This window comes from Amblyomma americanum, chromosome 1, assembly GCF_052857255.1.
Source record: "Amblyomma americanum isolate KBUSLIRL-KWMA chromosome 1, ASM5285725v1, whole genome shotgun sequence".
Taxonomy (NCBI): domain Eukaryota; kingdom Metazoa; phylum Arthropoda; class Arachnida; order Ixodida; family Ixodidae; genus Amblyomma; species Amblyomma americanum.
Window position 1 is genome coordinate 501192917 of NC_135497.1, and position 26412 is coordinate 501219328.

Genomic DNA, 26412 nt, shown 5'->3' on the forward strand with positions numbered 1-26412 from the left:
GTGTTGCCTGGACATACGACTCCGGGGGACGTCGCAGCGCCTAGTTAGAAAACACATCCGGCTTTGCCGCCCATATCTGCCAAGGGTGACAAAGCGTTTGTGTATACCGTCACCGTTTCCATAGGCACGCCAAAGTTATGTGCAGCAGCTGTTGGGTTTTGCTAGTGAATCATTTTATGCTGTGTGAAAAATAACTAAAGTACTAATTCTTGTTCGCTGTACTGAAAAATTGAGTGCTTACCTCTGAGTCTTGATAAATATTGTTGTGCTTTATTTTTGAATGTTTTGCAATGTGCGCACTGTAGCAGAGCGAAAAGTTGACCATGTTTGTATTGGTATATTTTGATGGAAGGATAGCGCAAACAAGTCACGAGACACTGGAAAGCGCTCGCCGTGTGTGCCTTCAAATGTCCCGTCCTTTGTTTGCACTATTCCTCCATCAAATTGCTCGCTGCATACTAGGCATCATGACAGGCCGTGAAATGCTTGCTATTGAAACATGATCCGCAAGAAGCCTGCTTTAAAATGCATCCGAAGTCTGGTCTTGGGTTCTTCATAATAGTTTAGTTTAGTTTATGGGGTTTTAACGTCCCAAAGCGACTCAGGCTATGGGAGACGCCGTAGTGAAGGGCTCCAGAAATTTCGACCACCTGGGGTTCTTTAACGTGCACTGACGTCGCACAGCACACGGGCCTCTAGAATTTCGCCTCCATCGGAATTCGACCGCCGCGGCCGGGATCGAACCCGCGTCTTTCGGACCAGCAGCCGAGCGCCATAACCACTCAGCCACCGCGGCGGTCCAGGTTCTTCATAACGTTTAACCGCATAGCGCTAAATAATTTTAACAGAAAACACCATCAAATGGCATGAACAAAAAACTTCTGTGCAAGGCTTCTTTAGATCCAGTTCAAGCAAAAAATGCGAAAGAAGGTGCCCGGCTCTCCCTTTGCATCAGTACTCTTGGAAGCCGGGCAAGCTGTCTGTACAAAAAGATCAAAACAACAAAATCATCGACGCCGGCACTAATTCCTACGCCCGCTATGGCCTCGTTCCTAAAATTTAACGAACGGTCATTTGGCAGTCGTTAAGAAGATCAAATCGAGACTCAACCTAAGCATGAAGAGTCGCATAAGTAAAAGTGAATAGCTTTAAGACCTTTGCAAACATCATACACGTGAAGTAAAAAATTATCTCAATTAGAACCTCTGATATCATTCTTGCAAAATATCACAAGAATTTTTTAATTTTTTGAGAAGGCTGGAGATCTAGAACAGGTTGAACCGCAATAGCAGTCCCAAAATATAGGAGTACTGCTGTTGCACCATTTAGTCAGAGAGATTAGTCGCACTGCACGTGTTTCCTTTTTCCATGCAAACATCTGAAGTTCTGAACAATGGAGGAATTAAATGACGTCCTCGAATGCTGTTGAATTATTTTCATGAATCAACTGAAAGGAGCAGTGCGTGTGCAAATTAACCAGTATATTTACGTCGAGCGAGAAGCCGGGAAAATATTTTTTTTCAGATGGTCAGGGAATGTGAACTTTGATATACCTATATGTCAAAGGAAACTGCGGTGTAAACTAGCAGCATAAAAAATAAGCTTAGGAAAAAGTTGGCTCATTGAGGAGGTTGGTCAAGTGCAATCTTTAACAGAGGTAGTTGGACAAAGCCGTCAGGAAAGCGAAGATCGGACATATAGGTTGAGCAAATCTAATTATTATAATTTTAATTGTAGTATCTTAGGGACAATTTATCGAACACGCCTCCTCAACGGAAGGCAGCCTTAATATGTCGTGTCAGTTCTCTCTGGGTGCAGTATTGTCAAACCGTTAATAATTTGTCGTCATTGTGGTCAACCGCTCACCTTGTGATGCTTCTGCACTGGCAACACCACTGATAACAGCGCAATTTCTGCGTACGTGAGACGCAGAAAAATTACTCCCGGTTCTTTGCGAAAATCGAATGTTGTGTTGTATCCAAGAACACATTTGCACCGGGCACTTCAATGATGACCACGTGACGGTTTGTGATGGTGATTTTGCCCATCCGCGGCAGGTTGTAAAATACCCGCCGTATTCCTCGCATTTTTTAAATATTTTTGCGTCCTTCCTATCTGCTATTCTTATCTACTTTTCTCGCTTTTCCTCCGAGCATAGCACAGATCCGAAATTGCTTTATTATGTCTAGCTTGTTTTCCTTTGTTCTATTTTTCTTCAAAGTAATGCTCAAAAGGCTGGCGACAGGGACATCAGGCGTCCTGAAGAATCTGCCCCTGAAAATTCAAGCAAGTGAAGCAGACATTTAGCAGTATATTCCATTTTTGATACCCGTAGCGCCATCTAGTAGCATACCAGACACCTGTTTCCTCATACATCCGGCTGTTCCTGTGTGTTCACTTCTCAGTACCCGTGGCGCCATCTAATCAATTATGGTGGAACCCTCTTTTCTCTACGGCTGTCACGAATTGATTTTCTTGGTACTGGTGCCGTCATCTAGTTTATTATCTTGGAACCCTTTCTTTCCTAAGCTTGAAACGCTGATGTTTGGTATCAAGCCACATATATTATTGAAATGTCCGCGTAACTTGGGTGTATCTGTCCAAGTTCGTATTTGAAACTTCCGTCCTGTTAAACTTTAATGATCTGTTAACGTCATTTAGTTATAAAATTTAATGAACTCTTGCTCGATGTTAAACTGTGAAACAGCATTCTTCGGAACCACCGCACCTATATTTTTATGTCTGTATTTTAAAGTTGAGACACTGGGTGGAGTTGTCAGAAATATAATAGACTGTTGCCGTGAAAGGTCTGCCTGCATTGAGCTAGCGCTGTTCTTTGATGGAGCCGCCATTATTCTCGCTTTTAAATTTTCTCTGAATTTTAACGCGAGAGCATTAAGATTTTGCGCGACAGCTTGCTTTTGCTTTATGATATAACTGCGCATGTTCTTTGACAGAATACCAACCCTATAGAAACATAAATAAGGCGAGATTTGGGAGTCAATAATTGATAGGCGGACACACTGACGGTGGCTTTTTCACATTTGAAAGACGGCTAGTGTGAAAGCGTGCAGAGTCTTTGGGCGTATTTTCAGCAATTCTTGGTCACATTGTGAAACCAGGCAACAGGTACTGTAACCATGCGACCAGCATTCTTCTTCCGGCCACCCTTCGTCATTTCCATATACCTGCTCGGTCAACTTACTTCTTGGTCCTGGCGGCTTCGTTAACCTCGGTGACATTGCTCCAACACCTCTGTGAGGCAGGCGTGACCCTTTACTATGGCGTAAAAGCGGACGCGTAAACGACTATCATGATGCCTTGAAGTGTGCTTTCAGACCGGATGTTGTTAGCAGTAACTGCACCAAATATGCAGACCCAGGCATCCACTAACGGCTCGAAAGATAGTCTCAATACAGCCAGTTGCATTTCCAACATGACGCTCATTTTGGTTTGCACAGTTGCCGAACTTAACGAATCGCACGAAATAGATTGAATCAACTGTTTCCTTCGGCAATGACTGCAGTGGTACGGACCTGCTAGAGTGCCGGAATGACGTCCAGTTCATGATGCTCTGGACATTCACCTTTTGCCCTCCTGTGGGTCGTAACCTAGGGACGTGTGGACTGGTCAACGAGCTAAAGTAGCGGCGCCTAATATCCTTCCGGGCGGGAGCTTATGATGCGCTTCCAACAGGTCCTGAACCTGCAGTACCTCCGCTTGGAATGTGTGCGACTGCGTGAAGTCTCGGTTGATAGACTGCTTTGAGTGCTCCAGTGAGGCATATTCTGCACGATTGCTTCTGCAGTTCAAGCCCTCCTTCCCCAATCCTCGGGAGGAAAGCAGTGCTCAACGTGCACATGTTAGGACTGTCATGTACACTGTGCAGCGGTTCCAGTTCATCATCTCCGGCCACCCACTTCTTCCAAAGCGTACAGGAGATCATTTGCAAACCATCCCATTATTACACATACTATATTTGCGTCTTCGTTGCACGTGTCTCAAGATGCTGGATGTATTCGTGAATGCATGACAGAGAAAAGCGACGCAGATGAACTGTCCCTCTAGCTGAGGAAGGTGCTTTAATATTCAGCCTTCTAGCGGAGCTACTTTTCTTCGAAGCGTTGCTGCTATTTGGTACCGCACGCCAACGAGGCCTGTGGCTTGTTCCATGCACTTTGGAAGCAGCACCGGTGCGGACATGAGAGCGCGCATGTCTTCGAGTGGCAGGCACCCGGTCCATAGATGGCATTCATACATCGTTATAACTTGTGCTAAAAACGAGTTCGGCCCCGCCGCGGTGGCTCAGTGGTTAGGGCGCTCTACTACTGATCCGGAGTTCCCGGGTTCGAACCCGACCGCGGCGGCTGCGTTTTTATGGAGGAAAAACGCTAAGGCGCCCGTGTGCTGTGCGATGTCAGTGCACGTTAAAGATCCCCAGGTGGTCGAAATTATTCCGGAGCCCTCCACTACGGACCTATTTGTTCCTCTCTTCTTTCACTCCCTCCTTTATCCCTTCCCTTACGGCGCGGTTCAGGTGTCCAACGATATATGAGACAGATACTGCGCCATTCCCTTTCCACCAAAAACCAATTATTATTATTATTATTATTGAAAGACTGAAGCAACCAGCAACGTCGGCGCATTCACTCTGCAATACATCTTTAATGTGGCGCATGGTTTGAGAACTGATCTTTTCAGGACAGCAAATTTGTGGGGCGGACCACTCCACTGGGCCAGTCTATGTGCCATCAAGAACGGTGACGTCAGGGCTTGACTATAATGTTTGGCGATTAGAGCGAGACTTTGATTTGAGCTAGTTGGTTGTAGCATGACATGGTTTAGGCAAAAAGCGTACAGGCGCTAGAAGACGGAGACAGCACACACACACAAGGCAGGACTTGGCGATTACTTCCTTTAGCAGTTCTTTGATACACGAAAGAGCAGCTGTATTACCGATACATGAAATGGGCGCCACCGCGGTGCCTGTCCGCGGTGGTCGAATCTCAATGGAGGCGAAATTCCAGAGGTCCGTGTACTGTGTGGTGTCAGTGCACATTAAAGAACCCCAGGTGGTAGAAATTTCTGGAGCCCTTCACTACAGCGTCCTCTGTAGCCTGAGTCGCTTTGGGACCTTAAACCCCCATAAACAATACACCGATACATGAAATGCTCTTTTTTTATTTCAGATGTGAGGCTGCTGGAATCATTTGGTGAAAAATAAATCATATGTGTCATTTGCGCATGTAGCGAAAGACAACGAAAACTAATGCAAGTACGATGCCGCTAGAGATGGACTTCCACCTCAAACCAAGCTTTCATGATTTTCAAGAGAAACCGTACTGGGCATCATTCTTACGACGAGTAAAGTTCAAAAAATGGTCAATACACTTTTGTCTAAGCACACGAGAACAGATTTTGTTTCCCTGGGCATCGGTATATCATGAAGATTGTTCGGTAGAGGAGACCGCGGAAACGCTTGTCATCACTACAGATACTGCTTTGGTTTGTCGTCAGAAAAGTAAGCAAGATTCGCTAATGAAAATAAAAAAACTTGATTGCGGCTATCATGGCGGTTTGTTTCTAAACGTTTAGGTTTAGACTGATATCAGAACCTTTAGAGATTGGGCTAGTTTGTTGACATAGCCCTGCGTAGTCAGTTTGTATGCATTCATCAGCAAGAGGGGGCGGAATAACGTATAATAAATAGAAAACAAAGTTTATGGAGATTTGCACGAAGACATAATCATTCTCCCCTTATCCTCCCCTTCACGCTTGTTTATGTCACAGCGCCCGTGACGATAAGACGTAAAGTTTGCCTTTTATAAACGCGGAAAACTACGGGGTGATGATATACTTTCCGAATACTTCGCTTATCGTTATTGCCCCAATAATTCATGCGACAGCGTGCTTCTGCTTTTTTATTCTATTGCGCATGCCCTTCGCTAGAACACCAACCCTCAAGGCGGTTATATAAGGCGCGTGAATTTCTTTTCATTCATTGATAGGTGCTCACACAGACGGCGACTTGTTGACATTTGAAAGAAATCGTGTGTGAATGCGTTCAGTGTTCTTGAGCGCATTTGGAGCCATTCTCGCGGTCGCAACGCGGAACCAAGCATCACGTATAGTGACCATGCGTCGAGCCTTCCGACACCGGCTACCAGTCGTCACTACCATGTACCTCCTCGGCCCACGGCCATTCGAGCTGGATTATAATGGAATCGAATGCCGGAACTTCGGCCGTATGCCCCGTGCAGTGATCTGCGAGAGCCGTGGAGTTGAGTTTCCCCTTCCGGTGGCGATGTGAGGAAACTACTTGAAGATGAAATCGGAGTTTCTTGATGACCCGGTGGTTCTACTCGCAAACATTCACATTACTCAAGGAAAGGAGAAGGTTAACTATTTATTTACAACATAGGTAAAAAAACGAGAAGAAACAAAGCAAGGAGAAAACTATTTACATGACTAAATCGTGGATCAGACGAATTCAGCCCCCGCTCAACCCAGAGCACTTGGTTTTAAACCCTCTGTCTCCGCCCTTAGCGGGGACAGCAACCAATAAGATAACCAACGACCCATCTCGCCAATCAGTGGTTAGGGAAAGGAAAATAAGGTCCGCCCACTGATCAGAGATTGGGGAAAAAGGTCTGATTAAAACATTTGGGAAGGAGGTTTCGAATAACTACACAAACAACACAAATGCGACTTCCGTTCCCACGCCACCCACGGCACCACAGACGCTAGAAACATGTGCCGACAAGGCGATGACTCAGGTTGTTGACAGCAACAAAGAGAAGACAGTCGTTAAGGGAAGTAGACAGTCATTACAGGAATAGTGGGCTTCCGGTCACTCGGCTAATATCTCGTGCGCCCCCGAAACCTCGTCATACCCCTAACAACCACATGTCGTTAGCTGTACTTGGTTCGCGTTTTTCCCGGCGGGTCATCCCCGTGACGGCGCTGCGTAAACGAGGACGTCCGCTGCACAAAGGAGCGGCAGGGATGGGACGGGCCCCTTTGTTGGGGACTTCCGACCCCGTGGGAGCAGCTTTCCTTGCGAATACAAGATCAACGAGTTCGCGGAAAGGTCAGCGAACTCCACACCTCCCAACCAAGAATGTCACGCGGACACTTGCTGTCAGTGTGACATTAAAGTCCGTCCACAAGGTTCCAAGCAGCATTGGGCACACACACATACGCAGCCTCAATTCGAGCCGTGCACACAAGGTTCGGACACCAATCTGCACATTCCAGAATCCACCATGTCAGATCGGTGCGCCAAATTGGCAGAATGATTTCTAGCCACCTACATCTCGAAAAAGAAGATGTTTCCTTTTAGCTTTGTCCACAAGATTGGACCAAAATTCCAATTTATCCGGCACGGCGCCGGTTGTGAAGGCTACCGCCGCTATCGGGTATACATCGTCGTTTTCATCAAAAGCAACAAAGCTCACCAGCTCCCTGCATTCTACCAAGATTGCTGCTGCCATCGTGTCTGCGTTCTCTGCCTCTTTGAATTTCACAGTTGGGATAGGCCTGTCACCGGCTACTTCACATGCAGTTTTACATCGCTCTTCAGGTAGCGCTAGCTGCCTGTACGGCTGGCAGCCGGCATTCTCTTCAAAGAAAACCATGCCCTTAAGCAATCTTTTCTCCCATTTACCTTGACCAGCTTGCTCCCCCTCTTCTGGTAATGAGGTCTTATGCTTCATGTTTAGACTTACAGGGATGAATGCAGTATGAGAATCTCCGAGTTCCTACCTGCTGTGAAACTCTTTGCAGTTGTCGTTGGTAACTCCCAATCTGCTGCAGACATATTTGCAGCTTCCGGATCTGCTTGAAGCTCTACTGAATCCTCAGGTTTGTCGCTAACAGATTCGCGTGGTGTTATGAAGTGCTCTTTCAAATCAGCTTTCTCATTTTCTTCCTGCAGCTTCACCTTTTCTGGCTGCTCCAGCAGCGCGGGCGTCTCAAGTGTTATCAACTTCCCTACACCTGAGCTACATCTGCTGTCACTGCGCACAGTGTCAGCTCCAGCTGGCTAACCAACTCATCTTTGGCAGCTAGCTTACCATCACCTGCAAGGAGTGTGCCCGCTATCATATCTTGATTTACCTCTTCCTCGCGCGTTCCCGCCGCTTCAGAGTTAGCTCCGACCTGCTCTTGTACAATGTTCAACTCTTGTTCACGAGAAGTCCACTCCTGCGCCTCCTGGGTCAGCTCTATATATGCTCGCTCTGACAGCGCGTGCTTCACAGAAGTTTCTAACGCCTCTCTGCCTTCAGCGATCTGTTCTGGCACGGCACACAGCGTTAGATCAGCTTGTGCTCTTTGGAGAACCACACATTCCCGTTTTGGTTATTTCGTTCCCTGAATCCACACAGGCTTCAGAATTTTGACCTTCGGATTCCAATTTGCGGCATGCCAGATCGTCAACCCTATCTGGTTGACTGAGCTTATCAACAGCCATCTCCGACTGGGAGCTTGGTTTATCAGGCGCCAGTATCTCTACCTGAGCTGCTAGTTTGCACACATCTGTCCTCACCGCGGGAACATCTTGTTTTTGCTTTGAATTCGGGCAGTCAATCATCGAGTGTCCAAATTTCATGCAGGTATAACATTGAACTGCTGCGAATAAGACCTCGCTATCAACTTTCGCCCCCTGCCTTAATTTCAATTGCATCTGTGCAAGGTTTTTCTTTTCTAGTTCAATTTGGAATTTCAAATTTTTCAATTTCACTCAGCTGTTCAGCCTCCTCCTGCTCAACACGTCGCATCCTGCCCTCCTGATCATACCGTACGGCAGCCATCTCCGTTTTCCGTGCTATTGTTTCTAGCACTAAACACTACACCGACATGGGTGAATTCGGAGAAAGCAGAAAGGTATCCCACCTTACTGGTTGCTCTCTGCCCCGGTGATCTTGTCGTCCTCAGTGATGACGACAGGCTCCTCGATGCGGACGACTTGAGCTCTGGATCTCTCAGCAGCTCGCTGACTCCTGCCTCGTTTGACTGGCTTGACTTGGTCGCCTGGTTACTTTTCAGCAGCTCGCTGACTCGAACCCGTTCGATGTGGACGCCTGGTTCTTTTCAGCAGCTCGCTGACTCGAACCCTCGATGGCTTGTTGTTGCCCGGCTCCTTCAGCTCCTAGCTGACTTGAGCCTCCGACGTCCTCTCGAACTCGACCCGTGATCCTGAAGCTTTCGACGTCAGTCTTGCGACGCAGCTTCACGTTTTCTCCTTTAGGACAAGCAGCTTGTCCACCAACTTGTTCTTCTCACCTTCCGTCCAATGCCTTGAGTAGAAAGAAGTTGCGATCCTGTGTCGACTGCGCCAGTTGAGATCCTGTGTCGACTGTGCCAGTTGAGATCCTGTGTCGACTGCGCCAGTTGAGTTTCCTATGTGCTGCGCCAGTTGAGTTTCCTGTGCCGACTGTGCCAGTTGAATTTCCGCTTTCAGGTGGTGATGTGAGGAAACTACTTGAAGATGAAATCGGAGTTTCTTGATGACCCGGTGGTTCTACTCGCAAACATTCACATTACTCAAGGAAAGGAGAAGGTTAACTATTTATTTACAACATAGGTAAAAAAAAAACGAGAAGAAACAAGCAAGGAGAAAACTATTTACGTGACTAAATCGTGGATCAGACGAATTCAGCCCCCGCTAAACCCAGAGCACTTGGTTTTAAACCCTCTGTCTCCGCCCTTAGCGGGGACAGCAACCAATAAGATAACCAACGACCCATCTCGCCAATCAGTGGTTAGGGAAAGGAAAATAAGGTCCGCCCACTGATCAGAGATTGGGGAAAAAGGTCTGATTAAAACATTTGGGAAGGAGGTTTCGAATAACTACACAAACAACACAAATGCGACTTCCGTTCCCACGCCACCCACGGCACCACAGACGCTAGAAACATGTGCCGACGAGGCGATGGACTCAGGTTGTTGACAGCAACAAAGAGAAGACAGTCGTTAAGGGAAGTAGACAGTCGTTACAGGAATAGTGGGCTTCCGGTCACTCGGCTAATATCTCGTGCGCCCCCGAAACCTCGTCAACCCCGCTAACAACCACATGTCGTTAGCTGTACTTGGTTCGCGTTTTTCCGGCGGGTCATCCCCGTGACGGCGCGGCGTAAACGAGGACGTCCGCTGCACAAAGGGGCGGCAGGGATGGGACGGGCCCTTTTGTTGGGGACTTCCGACCCCGTGGGAGCAGCTTTCCTTGCGAATACAAGATCAACGAGTTCGCGGAAAGGTCAGCGAACTCCACACGTGGCATAGTCCAGCGCCTCCTCGCCGTTTGCGCCTTGATGCTGACGAAGTTCTCAGCCTTGCTACCAGCTGCACACCTCGACGGTGACGGTGACGCAGACACACGCACGCACGCACGCACGCACGCACGCATACACACACACTGCTTTTTCGCCGAAAGAGAGCTACACCGCTTACATAACTTAAGATAATCGAATTTCGCCGAAAGAGAGCTACACCGCTTACATAACTTAAGATAATCGAACCTGAAGCAGCCAGAAAGAAGCAAAGTAATGGAGAGCGCCTCAAAGCCACCGCCGAGGTACAACTGACGACGGAGGCGCCCCAGCATCGAGAGCGTCGCCAACGGAGAGGCGAATGGCGCGCACCGACTACTGCTGTTTCGGACGAAGTTCTTGCTAGGAAACCCGTGCAGAATAGAGAGTGGTGGAAGCATCACTGAGGCATTCGAGAATCTTCAAACCGAGCCATCGTTTTTATTGTAAATACCGCATTTCCCCGCTGTTTTACCATTTTCTATTTCTGTTTTGTTCGGCCCGAACTGAATGGTCACCATACGGACAGTGCGACTGGAGGTTCGTCATATGTCAACCAAGTCCGAACGAATTCTTACACAGTCGCCGTACAAAGTACGTACAGCCATTCCGTAGGACTCGCCTGTACTCCTGAAAGTGCTGTTTTTGTCGTTGTTGTTGTTGTCTCAAATACGATGGCGCATACCCATGGTGGGGGATTAGCCAGGGTTTGGCACAGATCCAAAGAGGAAAAAACTCATCCAGGTTTATCTCAAGAGTAAAATGAAGAGCTAAGCTTCGGAGGCGTAAGAATGCGACTTCTTTCTCTATTGAGGTGTTTAGAACGGTGGCGAGGCAAAACGAGCAACGCTGCATGATTTGCAAGTAAATATTGTAAGCGGTGTGCTTTTTACACGCTGGTTTTTTTACAATTGCTGAAGCTTCTGAAGATGACAATTTGCTCCAACTACACTCTCTGCGCAGTACCTGCATTCTTTATTTGATATCTTGTCCTCTGATCTTGTTCTGTACTTGTGATTTCATAATAACCTTTTGTATTCTCCCCTTCCCTCTGAAGTCTTCCGCCCTGAGGGCAAAATAAATCAATCAACTTGCTTTGAATAAGTCGATAGTGCACACTTACAATGTTAATGAAATGGATCTTCCTCCAAAGGGAATCGCTCATGAGCACACCGCCACATTTTCAACAGACTGCCCTACACTTCTTTTCTTCCTGAATTCTCACTGTGTCGTGATGTTAGAACTTCCGTATTTAGTTGGTACGTGGAAGGCAAAACAGACTACACTCCCAATATGCGATATGCTAAGGAGTGTAACATAATTATACTTGTATTAGCTTCCCACTTAGAGTCATTCACACATTTACCACATTATTGAATATCCGCGACCATATAGTATTAAGCTCCTTGGCTTTCTTCTTTCTCACTCTCTCTCTTGCTCCCGATAGAACGCATTAAACGGCGGTAAACTGTATCCATAGATGGTAGCCATTATTATTATGGCCTTATAAAACAAAATATCAGAAGTCGCATTTGGCCGCCGTGCGAGGCTTAGTAAAAATACATTTAGATTGGCAAAATAAACTAAAAACGTAAGTAAAAGAAGCGCTGAAGAAGAAGAAAAACACAAGACGGGTCGCCATGATTTTGCTGCTTACTTGCGTTGGGACGCTGCTGGCTGCGATTTTCGTTGGTTTGTACCACAAGCCATGGCCTTTCGTCCTGCTGGGCATCTGGCATAGGCAAGCCGAAGACGTCCCTGGACTTCGGCGTCTAACCGCCTATCATGACCCTCGTGAGGATTCACTCATTCGAACACTTTGCATGAGGCCTTTCTAGACGTCGCGGCAATAGATAGGAAAGATTCCTGGACAGTTTACCTCTAACGCCAGTAGGGGTTCTATATCAGAATCGTGTAATAACGGCAGAAACAGGAACCGTTTCTACGAAGTAAACCTTGATGTACGAGGTAGGTAAAAATAGGGGATCTCAAAGTGTTAAGTTGTTTCTTGTGTGTATAGTGCGCGCGCCCAACTGCCGCCAAATGGAGACGGACTTTCACATTTTTTTTTGTTTTCGTGCCTAGGTCATCAGTCAAAACGAAGTCACTATTTCAGTAAGGAAGGGAGAAAGCAGACCGTCAGACCTCAAGTTCTTCCTCGCTTATGACCCACTTGTGCCGCATAAAAAAAAAGACTATGTATAGAAAGGATGGGTGTTTCAATTTTTTTTATTTCTCGATATGCACAAATGAAATTTTTAAGTATATTAAAAATAATTTTGTGACCACTCAACCAATATTCAACTGTTATATTTTCAGAAAATTGTTTTGTAGTATATGCTTTTCTTGACAATCTTGCTAAATGGCGGCAGAGTTTAGAAAATGTGGCAGAAGGCTTGCTCAACAATCATCGCATTCCTAGCAGAGTGGTAGAGGTCGAAACGTTCTTATAATCTTGATTGCGAGAGGCATACATTTTGATTTTGAATTTTTATGTTGCAGCGTTCGTTGATATATCTAGAGTTAGAAGAAAATTTGGCACAATTAACTTATAATTCAGCATTTTGAAAAAAAAAGTATTTATCTGCCCTGTGGTCCTATAAAGTAAAAATAATAATAATTGGTTTTTGTGGAAAGGAAATGGCGTAGTATCTGTCTGTGATGACCCCCATAATGCGCAGGTCCACACGGGACGGAGAGGCAAAGAGACACCGTATGGCTCAGTTTAAACAAAACAGGTATATTCAATAATTACACATGATTAAGATTATACATCAGAGGCTGGGGCGTCCGAGCTTACGTGCCGACGACTTCATGGGGGCGATGGAGTGGCTCCGGAGTTGGGCTCGAGCGGTTGCTGGCAGAAGCTGCACGCCGTCGGTCTTCGGCGCTGAAGGCCCTCTTGGCGAACGATGTCGTGCTGAGCGTGTATGCAGTAGAATTTCAATAGTCGTCCGTTTCTTCGAGGATGGTTCACAAACCCTTCCTCTAGTGTCGTTCGGCTTGGAAGATGAACAGGAGGCGAGCTTGTAGATGATGACAGCAGAGCATAATTTTACAACATACATATACAGAGAGTTAAACTGGAAAAAGCAGAACTGAATTTACAAAAGAACAAACTTTGCACTACTTTACTCATCGACCGGGCAGGTTAGTGCCTAAGTAGCATCACATTACATGCTAAGCATGGAGCCCCAGCTCAGCCTGGACTGCATCCGTTTACATGTGCTTTTAAGCACTTGATTAACAAAGGACTAAGGGCGGTCATTTCCAGTGGCCCGCCCAAAGCATTAATTCTCCAATCCAAAATAACATGCGAGATGGGGACCACCCCTTGGGTTGGGCTTAGCCTCGAACCCAGAGTCTGTTAACAATACAAACTAAATAAACAACAAAAACGCCACCACTCTCTCTCTCAAGTGAGAGTATACACAGGCTCTCTCTTCGGAGCTAATTCACTAGCGCCTGTCTTTCCACATTCTTGGCGAGTACTGCCTGTCCGCCATGACAGGTGTCCGTCGCGGCCCTTCTGGGAATGCGCTTTTGTTCACGAGGCACGGCGGGAAGCTGTTGGTGCCTTCCCGGCGATAGCCCACGTCGAAAGGGGAAGGAGGGAAAGAATGTTGTCTTCGCGGTAGCGCATAGCGTCGGCTGTGGTACGGCGCGCTCTGGCCCGCTGACAGCTCCCTTGTCCTGGAATGTGCCCGGAAATTGGGGAGGATAAAGCCTGTTTTCCCCGCGGCGGCGGCGGCGGGTCCGGTTGTTCTGGTCGTCACTCAAAGAACATGGCTGGGTAATTGATGATGCCGCTGTCACGGGTCTCCGTCTACGCCGCGCCGTCGTACGTGGATCCTCGTAGCACACACGGTATGTCACACTCGCTCACCCTCCAGAAGAATGTTCTCCGAACATTTGAGTCCCTGCAGCTCCCCTTGTCTTTCTGAATCGCCTCGCACAGTGCGTCCGACAAAACACTTTTCGCTGCACTCAACACCACTGCACAGCACCATATGTCTCCGCTGTCATAACTGGCGTCTCCAGGGGCAGCACTGATCTTCTTTTACAGATAAACATGAAACTCAGCACCCAAGCCTCTCTTTTCTAGTCCAAACTGGACGAAATAAATTTACCACAGTTATAAAGGAGCTCCCACTTCTAGCACGATCACGGCACAGACAAAAATATAGATAACGAAAGGAAGTAGGGCAGGTTCTGCATGCGCTCCGCATGCTCTCCTGTGAAGGTGTTACTTAATGACAGAAAGGTTTAACTACCAACTCCGATAACTTAACACATAAGCACATAGCAATGTTATGAGCTGTGGCATTACACAATTCTAACCAGTTCAAAACTCCGCTCTGTTTACGCCATTAGTCCGACTTAGCTTTCCGATTTCGCAGCGGATATCGGCCTTCATGAGTCATACTAAGTAAGTCTGTGCCCCTTTGTCTGCTTTGGGACTCGCGAGGGCTCGTGGCAGGAGCCTCTCCTGGCGTTATCTGCGCGGCAACCTCGCGCGCTTCTTCTTCTAGCAATGCATGAAGTAAATCCGGTGGCATTCCGGCCGTCACCTCGGGCGCCTGCCGAACAAATGCAGGAGAGGGCGTTTCTTGCGAACTATCTGCGCACTCCGCTTCACTTCTGTCCCCATCAAAATCCGCGCTTTCCCTTTCCTCATTTCGTGAATACTGAACCGGTGCCGACTTGAGGCGATTTGCGTGTATCCTTATCAAACGCCGGTTCACGTCTCGGACTCTGAAGTTTACCGGAGAAAGCTTCTCGACAACCTCGCACGGTCCTCTCCACTTCGTCTGGAACTTACGAGCTAGCCCAATCTGCCTTTGGCAGTTTTCAATGTACACGATGTCCCCCACATCAAACGGCGTGTCTCTAGCACTGCGATCGTGCACCTCCTTCCTGCGCTTCGCCGCTTTCTTTAAGGACTCCTTTGCGATGTCCCTCGCCACTTGCAAGCGCGATTCTAGCTCAACCTTATAGTCGTCCAGTGAAGCGTATGGGACACGACGGGGGCCCTCTGGCACTTCACTAGGCTGGTCCGGGTCTCGGCCGTAGAGAAGAAAGAATGGCGATTCGCCCGTGCTCTCGTGTGCTGCGGAATTGTAGGCAAACATTGCATACGGGAGCCACAAATCCCAGTCCCGCTGGTCGCGCGAAACAAAATGCGACAGGAACCCGGCCACGGTTTGGTTCAGTCGCTCCACCGCGCCGTTGCAAGCCGGATGGTACAGTGTTGTCTGCTTCTTAGCGATCTTAAGCAGCTCGCAAACTCTCCTCATTAGCTGCGACACGAAGTTCGTTCCCCGATCTGTCAAGAGTTGCCTCGGGGGTCCATGTCGGAGCACGATCTGTTCGACAAATGCTCTTGCAACCGTGTCTGCCTTCTGATCTGGGAGTGCTACCGCTTCCGCGTATTTTGAAAGGTGGTCGACAAATACTAAAATGTACTTGTTTCCGGAAGTGGTCGTGGGCAATGGGCCCATTATGTCCATACCTGTCCGCTCGAAGGGAGCCGAAACCTCAGGGAACGGCTGAATTGGAGCTGGTCTTCGTCCCTTGGGTGTTTTTCTTTCGAGACAGGAATGACACTTCGCACAGTAGTCTCTAACATCCCGTCGCATGCCACTCCAAAAGTACAAACGCTCCACACGCCTGCGTGTCTTCGCTACGCCAAAATGACCGGCGCATGGCGCATCGTGAAACGCGCGAAGAACCCTTTCTGTCCACGACCGAGGTATGACGACTCTCTCCCAAGCGGTTTTCTCTGGTCTCCCTTTCCTGGTTGGCCTCGTGCGCCGACACAGGGTGCCGCCTTTGCCAATGAAATAACCTAGCTGTTCGGGGTGAGACGGTGCGCCCTCTAAGCTTTCGATTATTCGCTTCAGGTCAGAATCTTTGCACCGCTCTGTGCGTAATTAGGCGGGGTCGACTACGGGGACAAACTCATCTATAGCTGCCACGGCAGCTGTGCGGCTGAGTGCATCAGCATTCAGATGTGTCTTTCCTGACTTGTGCTCAACTTCAAAGCAGTATTCCTGCAGGTGTAGATTCCATCTAGCGAGTCGCGAGCTAGGGTCCCTGACACTCATCACCCATTTCAGAGGATGGCAGTCTGTGACTAGCTTGAAAGGCGTTTAGAAAAGCGAGCAGCAGTGAAGCCTAATTACTCTCACCTGTTGCCAGATTCTGAATAGCGCAACTGCGCTATTACTTTGCAGCACAAGTAGCGGCACCTTTACCACCCACCTTGGACTACGTCCACGAAGCCACCGGGCGAGTCGATTTTCGCAGCTTCGAGAGCGTCACCCAAGCCCTCCGGGTGGTTCACTCTGCGAAGGAAGCCATCCCTGTCGAGTCTCTGACGATCATCGTGCCACTGCTGCTCAGCCTGGTCCTGACGGGGTGCGTGTGAGCCTTCTGACATTTCGCGTGGGGAACGCTATCCGGAGAAAAACATAGGCTTTTGGCGCTTCCTTTCAGTAAAAAAAAAAGAAGCCTATCTTGCTTGTGCTGTCGAAAGAAATATGCGTTAATTTTTAGAGCTGCTGTATATCCTTGCAAGAAGTTTACAGGTGATACACATTTGAGTGCTACACAGTCGCGGTGCCTCGGGTGGGTGCTCTCCGTGCTAGACAGATTTATGGCGGGCCCGAGAGATGGCGCTTCTGGCGCTAGGTGTGGAATCGGCGGCTTAGTTACGGAGCGAGTCCCTGTACGCACAGCCCCGCGCGGGTATAAGGTGCTGGTGGCAAGTTATACGCTAGAGAGGGTATCACTTTGTTTAAGCTGAGGTACCAATGTTGTTCACAGCTTCAGTTTTCTGCCTCGCATCAGGACTGAAGGTGGTCTCGCGGTGTGGCAGCCTTGGTTGCTGGGATTCCGTAGGCCATACGAGTATCCTCGACAGTAATAAGAAGAACCGGCCGGATGCAGGCATGTGTATGGTGGGCCACATAGCAACGAGAACGTTGGATGCAAAAGCGATGCTGAACTGGTGATGCTGAACAGCTGCCCCGAGTTTCGCAATTTAGGCATATACCTATAGCGTTGTGTATTAGTTTTCTTATAAAAATCTCATTACAAGCGTTTTGGAGAGGTTTCTCTAAACACGGTGTGGCGGCAAAATTCCCCCAAGCAGCTGGAGCTTTCAATTATTTTCTTCTTACTTACAGATCGCTTTAAATTGCAAGAAACTAGAAAGCCTCAAACCTTAATCATTTCTAATAGATACCCTTTACCCTGTTTTTTGAGCTCTGTATTACGAACGTCTTCCAGTAGAGATTTTTGCACGCACTCCATACATGAGTGCTCTATGTCCAGCTTGAATGGTCAACATTAAGAAGTTTGGGGGTCCCATGGAAAGAAGATGAACGCAAGATTGCTTCGCTTTAAAACTAAGATTACTTGCACATGTGATTCACTTCAGTGGAATTTGGTTTTCGACTTCTCCTTGCCTATATAAGAGGCATAGCAAGGATTCTTAATTGCCGTCCAGTTATATTTGAAAATTCCCTTATATAGAAACAAATCAAATGTAAGGCATAAGACATCAGAAAGTTTAGCATACCACTAAATCTTCACCATTTAAGGTGCAAGGTTTTAGTAAATTACAAGATGTAGATAAAACCTTTAGAGTGTCCGTAATTCCCACATCGCGTCTCAAAAAAGTGTGGTCGACATCGCAGGTGGTGGTGGTACAAAAGACGCCAGTCGTCATCAACCACGTCAGCGGATTCCCGCACATCCTGCAGAAGCAACTCGTCCCTGCACACACTTCAGGAATCTGATGAAGCAAAACACCGGCGCCCGGGTAAAGCTATACTTTAGGATTTCGCACAGCTAAGGCGTGCAGTCAGCACGAAGAAAAATAGTGCCACAAGTGAAGTACGGCTGGAAGGGGGGTCACAATTCGCGAAAATTCAATACAACAGGGACACCCACAACAAGTTTAGCAGGAGAGTTCTAACTTCTTTGGCATGGGGTAGCGGCCCTATGGTTGGCAGCCCTCTTTTAAGAGAAATATTTTGCTTCACACGTTATTAGTGAAGTGTGATATAGAACTGTGATATAGCATTTCTGGGGATAGGATTTCAATGACGTCCTTATGCTGCTGTACGCTTATGCCTTTTCATATCAGACATGCCAGTTTAGCGTGAATAAACCGTCAGCGATAGCCTAAAACTGGTTCAGCAAGTCGACACCGCTGCTTTTGACAAGATGACAAGTTGTGAACTTGTGTGCAGTCGCTCGCTGCCGGATAAACTATTGTCTACTTCCCTACCCTACCTCCCTACGCCCAGTTACACTTTCTCATGCTCTCCCACTGACCATTCTACGTGCCTGCTGCACATGTGCAGAAACAAAAAGAAATCAGCTAAGTAGCACCCAATCATTAGCAGCAGAGCACGGAAGAGGGGCGGACTAATTTCGTTGACCTTTTCTTTGCGAGGCTGCGCTCTAGATAGAAGATTCTACCGGCTACGGTATGGCTATGGCATTAGTCAATACTGCCGATTTGTTGCTCTAATTTACGACGAATAAAAGAAGAGCGACGTCTTAGCTGGTGCCGTTCAGTGTAAGCCATATGGCTGGCACTGACATGCAGGACAAATTGCGTAAACACTTTATCAGTACGAAATGACCGGCGGCGCAAACAAGGACACTAACAAGAAAGAGACACCACATGCTCACACTACCAACTGTTTATCGCGCGGAAAGGTGGCTTGTTTAAACATTCAGCTCAAGCATGTAACATCGCGTTATCGCTCCAAACCCAGCACGTGGAAAAAAAAACATCAACATCAGGAAAACGAACAAGAAAATTTAACCCCTGCGGAAAAAAAGTAACAGATTCTGATAAAAGGAATTAAAAAACACAAAGGAGGGGGCCATCTTTTAGAAAAAACAGCGTCACACAATCGTAGCTATAGCAGAGTCCTACATGAGAAGCAAAAGTGGTCAGACACTAAAAAACCAATAACAAATAACAATCTTAGCGAAAGCAGAGTAAACAAATGAAGCAAAAGCTGTCAGAAACCGAAAAACTGCAAACACTATAAAGATAAACTCAATAAGTTCAAGTTCAAGTTCGTCTTTATTTATATCAGGAAGATGTAGGTAGGCCCGGACAGAAAAGTGATAAAAATTCACTTGAAGGAGTCCGGGCCCCTTCTACAAGGCAAAATACAACGAAAGCAACAGAGCTTGGTTAACAATGACGAGGTAGAAAAAAAAAGTTAAGAGGCGCTGCGAGCATATATTGTTAAAAGACAAAGAAAAGAACTTATACGCCCAAAACATGAACACTAAAGCTTTTGTACGCTTTTTATAATATGACAAACTGATTGATAGAATCAAGTACACATATTTAAAAAAAAATGTTGCGTATGTCAGCACATTTATCAAAAGGGACTGAAAGTCACCGCTCTAAAGCGACAAGAATGTCACGTGGGCTACTTTTTTCCACAGATATTCCTCTACTGAGCAGCTTATTTAATACATGTGGAACTGCAAAGCGTAACATAGAACGTCCGTATTCTGTACGACAGAAGGGAACGCACCAGAATGACTGATTTCGAAATGCATATGTTGGAATAGTGGCTTTCAGGCAGGATAGTTCTAGGAACGTATACTGGTGGTAGCGTATACACTTTTTATATCTCAGTGCTAAATGATATTCATATAGGTCATGAGCTGGTGTAATGTGAAAGCGCGTGAAAAATTCTGTGTGCGCACGGTAATCGACGTTTGCTATGTGCCGGACTGCTTTCTTTTGGAGCATGAATATTTTATTTATGTTGGCCTGCGTTGTATTGCCCCATACTAAGAAACAGTAATTTAAATGAAGGAGGAACAGCGTGTTGTAAATTAGTATTTTTATAGACGTCGGAAGAAAATACCGAAATTTTGCTTGCATTCCTACACATTTCGTGAGGCGACATAGAACTATACTAACGTGAGCGTCCCAGACCATGCTCTTACTGAAAAATACTCCAAGTGTTTTGGCCGTATCTACAATATCTATAATAGAATTCCCAATGGGAAACTGATGCTCTGCCATGATCGCCCTATTTCTCGCTTGGAAAACAACTGCTTTTGTCTTTTTCGCGTTTAGTACCAGGGAGTTTGCTTCGCTCCAGTGTTTGAGGGCATCCAACGCGCTGTTAATGGTTGGGACTAGAAATTCGAGACTATTACCTTTAAAGAACATGCTAGTGTCCTCTGCGTAAATTACATATTGAGGCTTATTACTTGTATTAACAATGTCATTATGTAAAGAATAAAAAGTAAAGGTCCCAATATACTTCCCTGTGGGACGCCGGTAAAAATTTTCTGAAGAGAGGAGAGTTCATTTACTATGTGCACACAATGAAAACGATGTTGAAGATATGATTCGATGAGGAGGAGTGGTGTGCCACGTATGCCGTAGAGTTCAAGTTTCTTTAGTAGTTTGTGGTGATTAAGGTGGTCAAAAGCCTATGAAAAGTCAACAAAAATTCCTATGCATATCTCTTTATTTTCAAATGCTTCGAGAATTATTTCTTTTTGTGTTATAAAAGCTGTTTCAGTGGATCTGCCTTGATCAAATCCGTATTGAGGTGTAGACAGTAACAAAGATTCTAAAAAAAAAAACTCCACAGACGGCCGCTAGAAAAGGAGGGCTGAAGAGTCGCACTGAACATGATGTCACAAAAAACTATCCAGAAATGAAACTTGATTTGTACGGAGGGATATCGAAGAGTCGCTAACACAAATGCTTCCCTTCTTTTTAATCATAAAAGCCTCAATAATTTCAGTTGCCACCTGATCGGGACTCCTGCCCAGAATCTGCAGGGGTTGTTCGTTTTCCTGATGTCAGTGCTTTTTTCCCACGTGCTGGGTTCGGAGCGATAATGCGATATCACATGCTTAAGCTGGATGTTTAAATAGGCCACCTTTTCGCGCAATAAACAGTTGGTAGTGTGCGCATGTGGTGTCTCTTTCTAGTTAGTGTCCTTGTTTGCGCCGCCGTTCATTTCGTCACGCACCAGCTCTCCCCTCAGGCTGTTATTCGGAAGTTACTTTATTATTAGTTCGTACTTTCTTGCACAATTTTTCAGACACGATATAGAGCATGGCAAGCCAGCATACATGAAAACGCACTCTTGAAAGCTGCTTTTTTTTAATTGGTTTATGGGGGTTGAACGTCCCAAAACGACTCAGGCTATGAGGAACGCCGTAGTGAAGGGCTCTGGAAATTTCGACCACCTGGGGATCTTTAACGTGCACTGACGTCGCACAGTACACGGGCCTCTAGAATTTCACCTCCATCGAAATTCAACCGCCGCTGCTGGAATCGAACCCTCCTCTTTCGGGTCAGCATCCGAGCGCCATAACCACTGAGCCAATGCGGCGTCTGCTAAGCTTCTTTGAGAGCAGGAGCAAAATCTTGCAGTTTTGGTGTACGATTCTCTTATGCTTCAAAAGGCGCGTAGCAAACACCCTAACTTGTATGTGTTTAGACGCTTATGTACTCTTAATTCAATAATGAAATATAAACGTGCAAGTATTACTGTCCTTTGCTCTGTGGTAATGTGGGCCACTCAGGCACAAATCGGATAAGTGATTACACCTTATAGGTTAAAAAATCAGAGAGTGCGCTGTTTCATTGATTTATTTAATAAAGTTTAATAGCCTCTGTTATCACTGGCGATAAGGAAATTTACTTTGCCGTCTTCAAAGTCTTAATTATTATGTTCGCGGCACATTTCTGCCAGTGGTTTGAATTTTTTTTTCTGCTTCGGGGAACGGTGTTTTCCTACCTAATGGTCGAGCTCAGTGTTATACATTTTTTTTATCGCTATTGCAGTGAATAAACAGAACAACTTCAACAAAGACGCATGCTGTTCACTGCCGCTCTCATGTCCAGGCGGTCCTACACTGCGAAGTTACAGACTTGGTCGGCGACGCCATTCGGTGCCGATCTCGAGCGTGCAATTCCCGGCGCTCGCGAATTTTGGGCCAGCAGAGAGCACAGGTACGTTGTGTCATCGCTTTGGTCAAAGCACTGACATGTCAGCTCCTCTAAATGCCATTTCACATTTACTGGGTCGCTGTAATACCGTGTCTCATCATGTATGCAACGCGCTATAGAGTTTACTGACGAGCACAGCATGCCCATTTCATACCACGTGGCAGTGCGTGCTACCACGTAGCACCATTTCCTGCAGAACAGAGCAATACAACTTGTTTTTCGTTGTGCTGTACAATGAGAAAGTTGGGAAAGCGAAAGAAACTACAATGCCTACAGTGTTCTAGATTTACTAAAAATCAGAAAAGTTCTCTACAACGCCTACGAATTTCGGTGATGCTACAATAGCCTCTCTGCATGAGCTGGAAGCAATCCCCTTCAATTCATTGCTTTGTCAGCGGCTGCACATACGACATATGGCACGAAAGAGAAGGCTCTCGCAGGCGCTAGTGATTCTGGTTAGCTGCTCCCCTATTAAAATCGCGCCTGATTTGCAAGCGCAAGAGCATTTGCACACACATTGGCAGGCTTATCGTGATTGCTGTAGAGGTAGGCAAGTGCCAGACATGTACCGTTCTCAAATTACAAGGTATGGTTTAGTACTTCGCTTCCCGTGATTTATGGGCATGCCTTCGGTTTCAACACAAACACCAGCAAATCGGGCAGTGGTGGTGGTAACTGTATCGGATCTGGTAACCAGGGTCCTCAAGACTGGTAACCATGCTGTGGAAGCCGGTCAGCCGGGTGGCTGATATAAGAGCGCAAGCGCCCATTAAACGCACTGTTACTCTGCACCTCGAGCTCAGCGGTCGTCTGCGTCGCATGCTATCTTGAACGACACATGGTGTCAGAAGTTCTTATCACGCCCATTCCCCGCTTCAACTGAGCCAGCGCAATGGAAGTACTACCGCCCCCTAATCGCGAACTGCTCTCCGAAGCACCGGCGGAAAAGTGGAAGCAATTCAGGCAGAGGATGGATTTGTACTTCAAGGCAAATTCGCATGTGAACGGTTTCGCGATTTTAATAATAATAATAATAATAATAATAATAATAATAATAATAATAATAATAATAATAATAATAATAATAATAATGGTTTTATTTGCGCCTAATGAATACATGGCGCGGGAGACCCGCAGTAAAAGCTGTCACAAGCGACAGCTTGACAAAGCCGGAGGCCCCCCTATACACTTGACAGCATCATAGGCGCAATGAAACGGCATGTCTCATCCAAAAACAAAATAGAACAAAACACGAAAACATCTGCAATTACAATCACTCACAAGAACTACATAAAATTATACAGAAAATGTGGTAGAATGAAGTTAGAAAGCACTTACAAAAGCAATGAAACATTCATGTGCGATGGCAATGAGTTTAGCGAAAGTAACAGATAAATTAAGCACATTTTGCTTCAAATAAAATTCAGAACAAAGTGAATACAGACAAGCGGTACAGTCAGGGTAAACAACAACGTGACAGAGTAAACAGGAAGGGCAAGCGAAGTGTCCTAGTACATGTTGAAATACCGGCGGAGTGTTTTGAACGTCACCTTTTCAAGTTGGATATGTTTATGATTTAAATCATTTAGTAACCGGGGTAGTTTATTCTGTATTGTTTGTAGGCCGTATGTTGTGCGAAACGTCCTTACTTTCCAGAGCTCCGTGTGACGTGTCTGGCGTGTAGTAGTGTTTGGTTGTAACCTGGCTAGACGATGTAGAAATGAACTGTTGCTAGCGTTTTCATTCTTAATTGCCTTGCAAAGGATATAATCAAACAGTTTGGTAACAGGAATTATGTTGTATTTTGGAAATAGATGATACGTATGTGAATAAAACGGCAGATTTTCTATTACTCTTACAAACCTTTTCTGCAACTTGTGAAGCTTCTGCAAATTTCCGTAAGTTGTCGTACACCAAACTAAGTGACAATAATTGAGTCGGGAGGAGAATAAGGTATTATAAAGTAACAGTAAGATTTTTGGTGGTAGTAAATTGCGATTGCGGTATACTAGCCCAATTACTTGTGCTAGCTTAATTAGCATGCTGTCCACGTGGACATCCCATGACATATTCTGCTGAAAGATAACACCTAATGTCTTAATGTCGACGTAATAGTGGAAACGGACCATCGACCACTGATAGCCATTGCCCAGAAGAACCTGTCAGACATGCCTCCTCGCCTGCAGCGTTTCTTTATGTGCCTCATGCCGTTCAACATTTCTCTGCTGTACGTCCTAGGGAGAGACCTTGCTCTGGCCGATGCTCTCTCAAGAATCCGATGCGACAGCGATGAGCCACCTGAAAGCGAACTAGAAAATGTGGCCACCCATGCAACGGCCGGCCTCTCCACTCTCGTCAGCGACACAACAGCCAAGCGGATGGCAAAAGAAACGAGTGAAGACGACGAGCTAAGGCGAGTCACTGAAGCCCTACAAGATGGACATAGCGTTATAGGTCAGCTAGCTCCCTTCGAAGCTCAGCTATCAAGTGTGGAAGGCGTACTGTTGCGTGGATATAGAGTTGTCATTCCGAAGTCCCTAGAAAAGAAATGTTGCAGCGCCTACATGGGGGCCACTTGGGCGTCGGAAAATGCAAAGCAATGGCCAGAGTATTGATGTACTGGCCTGGTATGGCAGCAGAAATAACTGAGAAAGTTTCCAGGTGCCAAACCTGCCACCGTTTCGCTTACAAGCAACCAAGTGAACCCCTAATGCAAAGGCATTGTCCCGCATTACCGTCGGCTAGGGTAGGCGCGGACTTGTTCGAGCATTACGGAACTACCTTGCAGTCTACGATGCCTATTCCAATTACCCTGAAGTAGAGCCGCTTTCTCACACTACTAGCCACTGTGTAATAGAGGAGCTGGCCATGATATTTGCACGTCACGGCATCCCGCTTGAAGTATGCACGGACGGCGGACCACAACTTTCATCGCAGGCATTTCATGCTTTCGCAGAACAGTTTGAATTTGCCCATGTTGTTTCTAGTCCCGGTTTTCCACGCTCAAACGGTTTGGAAGAGAAAGGGATGAACTTGGTGAAATGTTTCCTCAAGAAGGCGCTATATGTGAATGAATACTTTTGGATCGCCTTCTTAATTACAGGACAGCACCACTCGAGGCCGGACAAGCCCCGTGCGAGCTACTCATGGGCAGGAGGTTAAGAGCGAGGCTGCCTGACTTCGCAGACCGTAGGGCACCAGAGGTCAAAAAGCACACCCAAGCCCACCCTCAGAGACGTCCACTAGAAGCACTCGGCGAGCATGACACCGTTAGGCTGCTCGACAAGGGAGGGTGGACCACAAAGGCCCTCGCAGAAAATGCCGTCGCCCCTCGCTCATACATGGTCCGTAAAAAGGACGTGAATCAGCTTCGTCGCAACCGTCAACATCTGCTGCGAACAAACGAAGAGTTCGACCCCTCACTGGAAACCATTCCTGACTGTACGGAAGACAGTGCTAGCGACTGTGCTTCTCTTCCAGGCTTGCGGCACCACAGGAGTCCCTGGGCAACTCGAGCCCCACGTGTGACGATCAAGCCACGGCTGCCCACACGCCTCAAGAGCATCCTGAACCAGGGCAACATAGTCCTCTGGAAACCATGAATTCCGAGCCGGACGACGCTGGGCTTCGCCGGAGCACCCGGTTAAGGAAAAAGCCCACCCGCCTCGTGTATCAAAAGGACTTTCATCAAATTGCTTGAATCGATCTGCTGTTGTATTGTGCTAGTTTTTTTCTGTTTTTAGAGGGAGAAAGATGTATCGGATCTGGCAACCAGGGCCTTCAAGACTGGCAACCATGCTGTGCAAGCCGGCCAGCCGGGTGGCTGATATAAGAGCGCAAGCGCCCAATAAACGCACTGTTAATCTGCACCTCGAGCTCAGCGGTTGTCTGCGTCGCATGCTATCTTGAACGACACAGCAATGACTTTTATTTTCAAAAGGAATGGTGTGGCGTAGGGTACTGGAATGCTAAGACATTGCTATAGGCTGACAGACACATACACAGGAGATAGCCCTGGACCACAGATGTATGGAGTTCGCACTTTTCTTCCTTAGACAATAGCATCAAATG

At 46.7% G+C, this 26412-nt stretch overlaps 1 protein-coding gene across 1 annotated transcript; it reads left to right on the forward strand.

Moving 5' to 3' along the window:
- The first annotated feature begins 11942 nt into the window (after window positions 1–11942).
- Window positions 11943–26181, forward strand: LOC144105730 (uncharacterized). Its single transcript, XM_077638839.1, has 6 exons — window positions 11943–12104; window positions 16547–16730; window positions 18014–18138; window positions 22237–22344; window positions 24580–24754; window positions 25445–26181. Exons 1-6 carry the CDS (start codon window positions 11951–11953, stop codon window positions 25941–25943), a joined length of 1245 nt encoding a protein of 414 aa, XP_077494965.1. The 5' UTR covers window positions 11943–11950; the 3' UTR covers window positions 25944–26181.
- The last annotated feature ends 231 nt before the right edge of the window (window positions 26182–26412 follow it).